This window comes from Ursus maritimus, unplaced genomic scaffold (genome assembly GCF_017311325.1).
Source record: "Ursus maritimus isolate PB19 unplaced genomic scaffold, ASM1731132v1 scaffold_7, whole genome shotgun sequence".
Taxonomy (NCBI): domain Eukaryota; kingdom Metazoa; phylum Chordata; class Mammalia; order Carnivora; family Ursidae; genus Ursus; species Ursus maritimus.
In genome coordinates, this window is record NW_024426885.1 from 75,421,037 (window position 1) to 75,434,662 (window position 13,626).

At 36.6% G+C, this 13,626-nt stretch overlaps 1 protein-coding gene across 15 annotated transcripts in view; it reads left to right on the forward strand.

Annotated features, from left to right (window-relative positions):
• PCDH15 (protocadherin related 15) overlaps positions 1 to 13,626 on the forward strand; it is a 768,547-nt gene that overhangs the window by 622,863 nt on the left and 132,058 nt on the right. For all 15 annotated transcript variants that reach the window (XM_040624601.1, XM_040624600.1, XM_040624598.1 and 12 more), the window contains 2 exons: positions 5,517 to 5,626; positions 7,130 to 7,270. In XM_040624601.1, the coding sequence (XP_040480535.1) occupies positions 5,517 to 5,626; positions 7,130 to 7,270 (251 nt within the window). The remainder of the gene's footprint in view (positions 1 to 5,516; positions 5,627 to 7,129; positions 7,271 to 13,626) is intronic.

The window sequence follows — 13,626 nt, forward strand, 5'->3', positions numbered from 1 at the left end:
AGCAGTAAAAAGAATAAAACCACCAAAAGATACAGGGGAAGCTTAAGTACATATTGCTAAGAAGTCAGTCCAAAAAGAGGACATACTGTATGGTTCCAACCACATGACAGTCTGGAAAAGGCAAACTATGCAGACAGTAAAAAGATCAGTGGTTACCAGAGGTTCAGGGGGAAAGAGGGGTGGGTAGCTGAAGAAAAGGAGAATTTTAGGTCACCCAAACTATTCTGTATGATAGTGTAATGGTGGATATATGACATTATAAGTCAGTCTAAACCCATAGAACTCTACAAGGCAAGAGTGAAGCCTCATGTCAACAGTGGACTTTAGTTAATAATTATGTATCAATATTGGTTCGTCAATTTTAACGAATGCACCATGCTAATGCCAGGTGTTAATAACAGAGCAAACTGGGGGTGGGAGTACATATAGGAGCTTTATACTTTCTGTTTAATTTTTCTGTAACCTAACTCTGCTCTAAAAACCAAAGTGCGGTATCAAAAGAAATATACAGCAGTTTTACATGTAAAATTTAGAAGGGACAGGACAATGCAAATAGCAAGATTAATGACCTAATAAAATGTAAATTTGATATCTATCATAATTGAGTTTTTTTGATTAAAATATTATTTATGCTTTGTTTAAGAATTAGCTTAGGTTGTTTTGTTTTTTCTTTTTTTCTTTTTTAAGATTTTACGTATTTATTTATTTATTTGCACACATGAGCACGTGTGAGAGAGAGAGCACGAGTGCACTAGCAGGGGGAGCTAAGCAGGGAGCCCAACAGGGACTCGATCCCAGGACCCTGGGTTCATGAACTGAGCTGGAGGCAGACACTTAACAACTGAGCCAGGTACCCCCAGCTTAGGTGATTTTTGGAATTTCAGTCAGAATCTAGGGGTTTTGTTTAAAATGGCCAATAAAGCCCAAAATGTTGCCCCAGGTAGGATAAATAAGAGCCAGGGCTACATCAGGATATGTTGGTACACATGCACATCGAATCTACTTCGGATCAAGCTTTGTGAGGGAGTCTCTGAAGGTCTTTACAAGTGTGAAACCATGAGTCTGTCCAGGTTCAAGGTCCATATCGGTTAAAGCTATAACCACTGTCCTTAGCATGTTGCTAGCAGTTCTCTTCTGGGGGGGGGGGACCCAAACTGATCTCTTGCCTTAGTCTAAAGATTCATAGGAAAGCTGTATAGCTCCACTCCTGAGTCCTGTGCGATCCAACTGCCTTTTTTATTGGAAGAGCGCTTTTTCTCAATTATATTGGCAGTAAATCTAGCTTTAAAAAGCAGAATTCCTGAGTTTCAGGCACCCGACAACTATTTGTTTTGAGTGAGGTATTAAAAGTTTAAATTGGAAGAGGGTTATTGACATATTGTTTATTATAAAGTGGATGAATTGCAAGTATACAAATGAAAGCAAGGGGAAAACGTTTTTTAAAAAAGCTTCTGAGGAATCCTTTATTTGGCCATAATTCTTCGTTTCTGAAGTTAATCAGTAAATTTGCCCATACTCCTCAGAAGGTAGGGGGATAATGATAAATCACATGACGTCAGACTAAGAGTGCGGTTGGACCAGAAAATACCTTATAGACAGAACTCCGAAAGTCATAAACTGTCAGCCCATAGATCAAACCAAGTCAGATGATGCTTTAAAAAATAGATTTCCACTGGCTTCCGAAATATAAAAGTTCATAGAATTCACATAAAAACTTGAACTTCCTTTTTCCCATTTTAAACTTACACTGCACTGGCAACATTGCATGGTAGTTGCCCTCATTAAATAGAGCATCAGTGCCCTCCCGAGCCCTTCTGTCCACCCAGCTCCCTCTTAATGGATGCCCAGCCCACATCATTCCATTTCCTTACCTTTCTGTGCTGTCAGCAGCTTTATAGATCCTGATTTACACCGACTCTTTCATTGTGTATTCAAGTAACCTGTGACTCCTAAGGAAATATGTAGTTTGCCCAATCATGTAACTGGTACTTTCCAGGGTATAAAACAAAAATAAAACAGGGTCTGCCTTGCAATAAATAGAAAAGAATTGAAATTGTGTGATCTAAGGCTCATTACCATGGAGGTTCATTTAATTCTAGCCAGGAGAAAATTGCATTTTTATAGCATGTTTTGATTCTGGTAGAAAGAAGTGTGTTGGAACAATTAAGACAAAGGTTAATGAAGAGATATTTTGTCTAGAAAGTAAATCTGTTTTAAACATTTACTAACAAATAGAATTTTAAGTGCTTTTAGTGGTATGCATAGGATTTAAATTCCTTTTAAAATGATGCCCTTTACTTTTTCCAGTATTGATCATTTCCATCCTAATTGTTCAAAAATATACATAAAATGTTGTTTTTAAAGTTTGAAATAAATGGTGGCATTTTTCTAATGTTAAAGCTGAAGGTACATGAGCTGCAGACTTTCTTATTTCTGTACTTTACCAAGAAACTAATTACAGAAAGTATAAAATTTAGTTATCTCACGAGTAGTAACAAGATAAACAAGTAAACAACTTTTTTTTTTAAAGATTTTATTTATTTATTTGACAGAGATAGAGACAGCCAGCGAGAGAGGGAACACAAGCAGGGGGAGTGGGAGAGGAAGAAGCAGGCTCCCAGCAGAGGAGCCTGATGTGGGGCTCGATCCCATAACGCCGGGATCACGCCCTGAGCCTAAGGCAGGCGCTTAACCGCTGTGCCACCCAGGCGCCCCAACAAGTAAACAACTTAAGCAATGTTTACTTTCACAAGAAGAAATTCAATTTATGGAAGTGATCCCAGAATATAGCTAACGTATGTTTTCTTGTATCAAAATTAACTTGTATGGTATATTGATCTGTCATAAGTTAACAATTCATTGCTCTTAACATTCAAATCAAGGTGTATCAGTTATCTCTTGCACATAACAATATTTTTACAAACTTAGTGACTTAAAACAACACATATATCATATTGAAGGTTCTGTAGGTCAGAAATCGGTTACCTGCATTCTGTGTTTCATTGTCTCACACAGGTTTGAATCAAGGTGTTGGCCAGGGCCAGTGTCTCATCTGAGGCTTGACTGGAGAAGGGTGTGCTTCTAAGCTCGTGTGGTTGTTGGTAGAATCAGTTATGAGTGGGATGTTGGGCTGAGAGCCTCAGTTCCTTGCTGCCTGGTGGTCAGACATCACATCATCTTCAGTTTCTTGCCGTATGGGCAATTCCACGTGTCCCCTTCATTCAATCCAGCAAGGGAGAGAGTTAAGAGTCTCCTAGCAAGAGGGAACTTGCAGGATACAGGCTCATGTAATGTAATTACTGGGGTGACATTCCATTTTCTTTGCTGTGTTCTGTTGATTAGAAGCAAGCTGGCTGTCTTGTGAGAGGAGAACACTATGCAATGGTCAAAATGTCAGGAGGGGCCATTATTGTGGTCCATTTCAGAGACTGTCCTGTTTCCATCTCTCTGATTTTAAATCCTTTCCAGGTTTTTGATTTCACAACCACCATAGTCAATCACTAAGCAATGTAACAAACAGTGCATGGTCTTAATGTCTCTGTTATAATCTAAAATATTGTACAAGAATGTATCTATTCATCATCAAAGCAGTCCGTCAAAACCAACCTTAGTGTCACTTTTGTGAATGTCTTCCTTTATATGGTAGACTATTATCTTTTCTGCTCAAGGTTACCGAAGGCATCCGTATTCCACTGAACTGACACTGTGACAATGTGTAAATAAATTGCTCAGAGAATATAATTGTTATCTCAGATATGTTACTTTAGAAGTGTCTATCTAGGCAAAGTATCCTTTTCTAATGTAAACATGTTCTTGTTAGTGGGTACATTTTTGGTTGGAAATAATCAAAATCCTAGATAAAGGAGAAATAAAAGACAATTTGTTTCAGTAACTGAAATGATAAGCTTACCTAGCTTCAAGTATAGCAGCATTTAGAATATTAGTCAAAGTATAAGAGACCTATTCTCAACCTTTAGTTATTTAATTTGTGTTGGTATCATGAACGACAAGAACCTGATCAACCTTTCTCATGGGGTAACATCCAACAGCATTAAAATTCTTGCAAAAAAATTTTTTCTAGTACTTAAAATTTCTGGGCAAGACTTTTTTACATGAGATGTGAACACTGAGCAAAGAAGATAAAGCACCCTCAGTGGTCAGAGATGGGTAACGTGTCTATCCACATACCCTGGGGATGTGGGCAGCCTTACCCAAACCGCTTAGATGGGGTATGGAGGACGTGTGTGGTTATCTGCTGTAATAAAAGAAGGCAGAAATACATGTGTACAGACATACATACTTCATCATTTTCATTCAAAGCTATATGGATTAATTCTTATTCTTTAGCAAAAAATTGTTACTGGATATGCGATGAATATATGGACCGCCATTAGCCACTAGAGCATCTGTAAAATAGGTTGCTTCACATTTCGGTAACTTAACCAAGCGTATGCACTGTGGTGGCAAAGAACATAGCAATTTCAACATGTTTATAAAGAGTTGTATATAATTAATTTTCCAGACTATATGTTTGCAGTTCAGGATTTGTTATAAAAGGGTTCAGTGAAGGCACAATACGATTGCACAGTGTAATCCAGGTTAGAAGAACTGAGAGGATGGAGATAAAAATAAGGAGCAATATTAGAAAAGTATTAAAAGAAAAAGCCAATGGAGAAAATGATGGTAGGGTTTGTCTTATCAGTTTGAGGAAAGAGGTGGTAGCTTAGAGAAGTTGGACGCGCTCGATAGATGGACTGGACTATTTACTAACTTTTTTAATCTTTTGGATCTGGGTACTATAAATACCTGTATATGAAAAAAGTGAGATTATTTGGATTAGGTTACGATTAAAATTATGATAGCCTAGTTACAGTGACCAATACTGTAAAATAAATGAAGATTTTGAGAATCAGATGTGTTGTTGAAAATATAACTTGGAAATTAAGTAAATATCATAGTACTGAGGACAGAACATGGCTACAGGTAGGCAAAATCAGTGAGTTCAAGAGAAATGTGAGTGTTGTGACATCATCTGTTCAAATACTTTTCGTCCATTTAAAGCTTCACAGTACAGCAAGAACAAGAACTAGAAAGAGTCATCTGGAAGCTATTGGTTAAATATGCCAATAGCAACAACACAAGAGCAACATTTTATTTTACAAAAGGAGGTAGAAAATTATATCCTTCTATTGCTTTCAGTTCAGAAGGTAATTTAGAGAAACAAGTGGGAAGAATTTTGTATGATGTTTGGCAGATAATAAAATAGTATCTGAAATTAAATTATATCTCAAATTAAAAATAATGCAGGTGACATTCACAACCAAGATCATTTGCATAATTGTGAACAGAGTTTGTTAGGGCTGGAGTCTTAATGTGGTACTTCTTTGAAAACTTCAGAAAATGTATTATTCAAATAAATGTACTCACACATGAACTAGCATATTCTATTATTAAATTCAAAACTCTGTCATGACAAATAGACTACAAAAAATGAATCCTCTTTTCTAAACCTGCAGACCCCCTCCAGTGAGTGAACTTGCAACCAGAGGGACTATGGTTGGTGTGATTTCGGCAGCAGCCATCAACCAGAGTATTGTGTACTCCATAGTTTCAGGAAATGAAGAGGGTGAGTAGATATTCTGTCTGTGTCTTCACCATAAACTAATACACTTGGATCTGAGATTCAGTTCAGATTGAATTATTATTTACCCCATTTTTTCTAATGAAAACCCATCCAACTTAAATGTAATTGGTGCCTTTGTGCTTAATCTGATTTAAAAATTGGTTATACTAACAAACATGATTCTCCCCCACCCCAGGAAATACTAACTATCCAATTCTGGAAGCTTTCCTCTTGCCCTCGTTTAGGTATACTTTAATGCATTTCTTCAATATTAATGCATAATACTTTCAGCTTTTGGTCATAATTATTGCCTCCTGGGATCTTTTCCCACCATTTGGGATCATCCATGACCTGCTCCATGTCATAGCTAGGCTAACACTGAAGAAATTTTAGGATCATAAATAATTTTGAATGCCCAAAGACCGATATCCATGATAAAACCCACATACATGGTATAATATGATTCTTCAAGTGGTCAACTTAGATATAAAATTCACAGTTGTAAGTAAATAAATAATTTGAGTTTTGTCTACCAACCACTTTTCACTGAGAACAGGATGTTTCACCAGCTTCTGGGAAGAAGTTCATAGCTGCATTTCTCACCTGTTCTTTTTCTCACCATTATCCACAGTTAGTGATCCTGTTTTTCCATTTTGATAAACTGGGTGGCCTGGCGTGTCGTTAAGTGGTCAAGAGATAGTCAATATACATTTTGGGGCACCCGAGCGGCTCAGTCTGTTGAGTGTCTGCCTTAGGCTCAGGTCATGATCCCAGGGTGCTGGGATCAAGTCCCACATCAAGCTCCCTGCTCAACCAGGAGTCTGCTTGTCCCTCTCTGTCCCTCCCTCCCCTGCACTCATGCTCTTGCACTCTTTCTCTCTGTCTCTTTCTCTCAAAAATAAATAAATAAAATCTTTTAAAAAAAAAAGGAATTGTCAATATCCATTTAAAAATACACGAATGTTCAATATTTAATATTTAGTAAGTGAATGAGTAAAAAAATCAATGCTATTAAGCATTTCATAAGGAATTTATCAAGGAAGGCCCTTTTTAAGTATTTCAATGACCAACCATTACTAGAAATCACTGCCCCTGCAGCAGGTGCTGGACATCTTACTTTTCTTACTTTCTTCTTTGTTCCTAATGTGCTGCTATGCCTCCTCCCTAAATATCACAAACTTCTGATGCCTTTTAGTATTTAAAGGACCATCCAAATTTACCATGATGGATATAGTATGTGGTGCTTCCCAATTTAATGGACTGATGAAATATTGTTTTCCAGGAGAATCTCAATGTAACTAGAAAATTGAGGTGTTCACTTAAGTACACACTGATGATAATTTGAAGAGATGGAACATAGTTTCCAAAAGCCAGCATCCTGTCACTTTCATGCATTACTCCTGTTAACAAGAAGTATTTTTAAAATCACAGTGCCTTTTAAAGAGAATTCTTTTTTTTTTCTTATAGTGAGAAGGAAATGACCAAAGAACTGTATTTTAATTGCAGATATGTTTGGAATTAACAACATCACAGGTGTTATCTATGTGAATGCCCCCCTGGATTATGAGACCAGGACAAGCTACGTACTTCGCGTCCAGGCTGATTCCCTGGAAGTCGTCCTTGCCAATCTCCGAGTCCCTTCAAAAAGTAAGTTATGTTACTTAAGCATTCTATAGGGATTTTATGGTGCTTCTGCTCATTTTCTGATGAAGTACATATGTCCAAATTTATTAGTAAAGAACATAGGGAGATCAGTAGTACTTGGAGCTGACTGTCCATCCATTTTAACAGCTGGTAGAGGACAGTGCAGGGACTGATTTCATACTCCTGAAGTATCAGGGTAATAACACATCGTTTTCAAACTGGGTATACAATATTGCTAGAATCAACTTTATTCTTAATCCCACTGTGAGGCTCTGACAAACTTTCTGGAATGTATATTGTTAATGGGTACAGGACTGCTCAACATTCTCTGAGTTGTGTGGTCTCTTGTACTCACGGATTTTCTTAGCACAGAGGAAAATGCATCTTAAAAAAGTGACTAACATTTATTGTAAGTTATATTTGGCATTATATTTAATTCACATCCTTTTCTAGGAGATGAAAATTATTCCCATCTTACAAAGACAAGATAAGAAAAGGTTAAGTGACGTTTTAAAAATTACGCTGTTGGTAAATGAAAACCCATAGATTTAAGCTCACAGCTTTTGACTCCAAAATCTTTCTCCAACATCCATGTGATATAGTTTACCAACACAAGAGAGCAAGTAAAGCCAATATGTGAAGGGCGTCAGCAGAGATTCTGGGAGATGTTAATGATAAGATAAATGCTGTTCTTTTCCATTCGTTGAGGTAATACTCCTTTGCACTTCGGTCAATTCATCTTTTTATAATCACACCAACTTTTTTAGAATTTGGAAGACAGGAGAAAACCAAATTTAATTTAACCATTAGTGGAATGGAAGCTCAGAGAAAGCATGAAGGAGGAAACAGGCTCCTTTCGCTCCGGGGGCCTTTCCTGGACATCGTATGCCAGCACTCCATCAATAAGCATCTTTAGAAGGGGAGGAGGGAAAATGAAGAGCCTGTGAGAACCCCAGCAAGGGTACAGGCATAAAGCCAGAGCAACAGAGCCCAGGCGGTGGGAGAAAGGAGAGCAAGGTAACAGAGCCCAGGCGGTGGGAGAAAGGAGAGCAAGGTAGATAGAAAAGGCAAGAGATGTGCCCTAGAATTTTCTCTACCATGCAGTAATTGATGATCCTAAAAGTAATCACTCCTTTTTTATTTCTTTCAAATCTCACTTACTGATCTAGTGTGGAGGGCCGCACAGTTGCTCAGAAAGGTACAACCAAGTCATCTGAAAAAAATCAGATTATATACAGTGTATCTTTGGAATTAAGGGAATTAAGTTGTCTTCAATGATTATTCATCACTTGTGTAATTAAATTGTTTAAAAAATATCAGGCCAGTTTCTTGAGTTCTTAAAATCTTTAAACTGCAAGCAATTACATTTTTATAAAATGTAGAGGAAGCTTTGAATGGTCAATTGAATTGACTAAACCAGGAGTCAAAAGGTTAGAGTATTTCTAAATTCTATAATGCGAACTACCTTACTGAAACTAAGGAAAACATGAAAACAATTTGAAAACTATATTTGTCATCTTTCTTTGAAAAAACTGAACAGTTAAATTTAGAAAGAAAAATCTGCTAAATATTTAGGTCATAAAACTTGGCATTTTTCAGGAAATAGCTCTAATTTCTAGGAATAGACATATTGATATCTCATATGTGAATATGATACAACTAGTTCTCATTACTTTAATATAAATCTAATCTCAGGCTAATAAAAGTTTAGCTAATATACCTGTGTATACTTATATGTGCCCAGGTATGCATGGAGAGCTGAGACCAGCTGGCACATGCATGAAGTAGTCTCTCGGAAGGCCTGAAATCTAAAAGCTAAATGTTAATTTGTTTAATGCCTGAGGCTCTTAATATTGTTAACATTTCATGACTGACCTCTGCCTCTGGAGTCTGAAATACAAACTCATGTATTTAAAACACAGTTTCATTTATTAATGACTGTTAATAGCCTATAATGAATCCCTAGTTCATTAGCTATGCAAAAATAAAGCCATTATGTAAATTAGGTTAATTAATGAATTGTTTAAAGGTTTATCCCTGCTTTAGAATTGGCTGCCCCATGGTCTTCAGCTATGCCATCTGTCACATGAATAGAGGTAATAAACAAAAGAGGTTTGATTCATTGAAGAAGTCTTTTATTGTAATTTCTTTGCCAACAATTTGTTAATGAAATCATTTTCAAAGTAAGTTTTACAACTATACTGTAACTGGATTTAATATTTAAATGCAATTTAATAATTAAAATAGAACAATTTCAGAACTCATCTCATACTCTGACACTAGGAATCTTTAAAACATTCTAATCTTTTAGTATGGACAGTTCAAATGTACATAAAATTCCAGAGAATATTATAATGAACCTCCAAGTGTCAACTACCCAACTTTACCAATGGTGCTCTCAACCATTCCCTTCCTTATTATTTTGAAGCACATCAGAGACACAATATTTCATCGGCAAATATCTCAATATGTATGTCTTGAAGATAAGGACTCAAAACTTAATCATAACACCATTATTACTCCCCCCAAATTAATAAAAATTCCTCAATATCAATGAATATCCAGTCAATATTATATTAAAAATGTATGCATATCAGAATCCTAACAAGGTCCATATATTGCACTTGGTTGAAAAGTATTTCAACTCTTTTAAAATATAGGCTTTCCTCCCACCACACCTTTTAATTTCCTTTAATGTGTATTTGTTCAAGAAATGAGATTTCCGAAGCCCAGGTTTCAGTGAAAGTACCTCTAAAGGATCATTTCATATTTTTCTTTATCTCCTTTATTTCCTGTAAAATGATAGAGCTAGAGGCTTGGTTAGATTTAATTTGTTTTTTTAAACAAGTAAATTGTAGGTGATATCCACTGCTTCCTCAGAGAGGCACGCCAGTCCCTATGACTTTCCTTTCCTGATGGCTGCAACCACTGGTATTCAAGTCCTATCCGTTGATTCCATCTTTCCATTTCTTCTTTTGTAGTAGCCAAATATTTCCATAAAGAGAAACTTCTCTGCATCAAATATTTGATTACCCTGAAATCCTCCTTCTATAGGAAAGACAGGAAAAAATGTTTGATTCTTCCCTTTTATTTCCTGGTTTTCAAAGTAATGCATGGATTCACTATCATACTCCAAATGTGATCACTGAAATAACACATAGTTTTGGTTTTATGGGTCATATGGTCTCTCTTCAACTATTCAGTCCTGTGGTAGCTGAAAAGAAGGCAGAGACAATCTGTAAAGAATATGGTGGGTTGTTCTCCAACACCAAGCAAATGGGTGTGGCTCCACTCCGACAAAATTCTACTTGCTGGCATTAATCTGTGGGCCAGACTTTGACTTCATTCTCTTACTTTTACTTTACATAATCCACTTGGCCCCTCCCCTACTGTTTGTGTATCTCCTACTGTGAGCAATGCTTTCGCTTCATCTACTTCCTTTTCCCACACATCTCATTGAAGAAATATTGTTTCATTCCTGTTAATACCAATAAGACAATCAGTCATCTAGCTGTCTACACTTTGTCCTGTGGTAGACTCCTCACAGTAGGCTTACAAGAATTAATTGCAGTCACGTTTCCTATATTTTTGTGTATTAATGACAGCTTATCTGTGGACCGGAAAGTTGAACATAAATTTGGCTAGCTATAAAAGCCTTGGGTGGCTCAGTTGGTTAAGCATCCAATTCTTGGTTTCGGCTCAGGCCATAATCTCAGGGTCATGAGATGGAGACCAGAGTCAGGCTTTGCGCTCAGGAGGTGGCCTACTTCTCGGTCTCCCTCTGCCCCTTCCCTCCACTCCTGCTCTCAATCTCTATCTCTCTCTCTCAAATAAATAAATTTTTTTAAAAAGCCTTGACTCATATTTTCTGTTTCTTCTTCTTAAATATTTAACTCTGTTTTTTTCCTCCCATGAAGTATCACTGCCAAAAAGTATAATGACAAACTGGTTTTCTTTTCCAATGTGTGTTGGTTTTATTTCTGAATTTCCAAAGAATTTACTCTTTTTTTTCTTTAAAGTTCAGTTGTTTTTTGGAATGTGTCTCCGTTTTGGCTATTCTGAGTTATTTTCTGCCTATGTATACATAGTATATGCATTCAACCCTTATTTCAGAAAATTTTTCTTGAATTCTAATTTTTTTTATTTTTTCCTTTTTTATTAACTTGTTTTTCATCATAGCTCACTCCTACCATGCAAGTAATGAATTATTTCCTATTTTTATACCCCTTTCTCTCTATCTCATTAATATCTTTCTTCATTGCATTTAGATTTTTTTAAGATTTTAATTTATGTTTTTCTAAATTCTGATACGTGGTTTTTTTTTTACATGGCTTCCTTTTTTTCCATAAGCTATTTTAGTTTATTTCAACATACTAACATACAGTTTGTATTTTTTTTTAAATACCTTTAGTTTTTAAGAACCATTGTTTTGATCACTGTTCTATTTTTTTACCTTGTGGGCTTTGACCATGGTCCTTTTCTAGTTTTCATTTTTCAGTGAAATTATTTTTTCTACACTCAAAAAAAGGAAGGCGGGATAAGACAGCTTTTCTAGCTTTCGACTATTCTTTCAGTTATTTTCACAACGTGATAAAAAGAAATACTATGCTTTTACTTTTAGAAATATGCTTGCTTCTTTCTGCACTCCCACTTTCATTGGAGAAACTTTCTCTCTCTTCTCTTTTTTTTTTCTTTTTTTGCCCTATTGTCCCTGCCCTGCTCTGCTCAGTTTATATTCTGCTCTCAGGGTTTCCCCTTTCTCTGTAGTGTGAAGTTTTGCCCTACTGCTTTCCTAGAACCTTAGTCACATGGTCACTTAATGCGCACTGGCAATTTGAGATTCACTGGCTCTCAGGGCAACAGAATACTTAGCCCTCCCTCAGCTTCCTTAAAAACAGTTGCTGTTATCATACTTGCTGATAATGCAAGAGATCTTGTTTCTGTCTGTTGTTTTCTCCAGTTGCTCATATTCTGTGATTTGGAAGTTAGCTCGTTGCAGTATTTAGTTGGAGAAATTACCTGTTGGTTTTTGGTCTGATTGCTAGGATATTATCCTAATTACATAAATGGGATAGTGAAGAGACCTTGAAGCAAGAGACTCCCACAAAAATAACTGTACATGTTAATAACTTAGTTCCATGGCTGCTGATAAGAGAGACTCCCGGGTCAGAGACTAAGGACCTCAATACTCCCAAGAAAGTATCAGCAGGTGTATCAGAGTAGCACTCAGCATGCAACACGGGTCCCTGAGCTCCAGACCTCATGGCAGGTGTAGGTCCAGGGAAGACCTCCCTTGAGTGGAGCACACCACAGTGGGGGCAGAGGACACAGAGCTTGGAGACTCTGCCACTTTTATAACAAGCAATAACAGTCTTACTAGAAAGATATCGAGGAAATTGCCAGACTGTGCGATGCATTTCTGCAAAGCATTATCTCACTTTTCAGAATTGCCAGCTGCATAAACAGTTTTGTGTCCCTGGTAGAAAAAAAAGATCCAAGCAGTGCAATTTTGGAACACTCAGCAGGACACGTGGAGGTGCAAGACTCCCACAGTATACTGTCCCCAATACTTAGCCATTCAAATCCCTGTCTGTAATGAGGCGTGATTCAGGAAGATTCGAATATTACATTTCACCTCAATCATCTTCTTCAATTCCCTAAATACACATCTTAATCCAAGGATATTTGAAATAATTGTTGAATCAGTGGAATTGTTTCACAGTTGATGAATTTAGAGAATGAGAGCTCCATAACTCTCAGGTTTTCATACTGTGTTAGATGTTAACTAAGTTTAGGATTAAGTTTTCACTCGTGTGCTTTAGATTTTTCATACAGGGCTTCTAGATATATTTTGCCTTTCTTAACTGCTTTTATCATTAAACTCCATTAATCATTTGGGCAGTTATAATAAATATGTGACCAAATGAATGAATGAATGATGAATAAAATAGTCCAAATTAATGGAAAGCATTTTTAAAGAGCAAATTTTCCCCAGAATGGAAAAATAACCGTGAAGAGAATGGGTCTACTAGCTGATTAGCTTATCGGTAAAATAAAAGTAGTTAAACTAAAATGTATACCAATAAGCCACAAATATGATAGATTCCTCTCTTTTTTTCTTCCTTCCTATTCACCAAGCTCTAGACTTAGCATATCACTGACGAGTGCAGGTCTTACAGAGATTTGTTTTCCTTTGAGAGAGAGGCCATTCCACTCCCTTGACATTGATTATTAGCATTTATAATGTGCCAGGATTTTAGAACACAGAGATAATGAAATGAAGTTGCTACTTTTAGGATCCCTTTATTCGATGCCTGACAGACACAGATACAACTCATGACAACAGAACACCACACTCT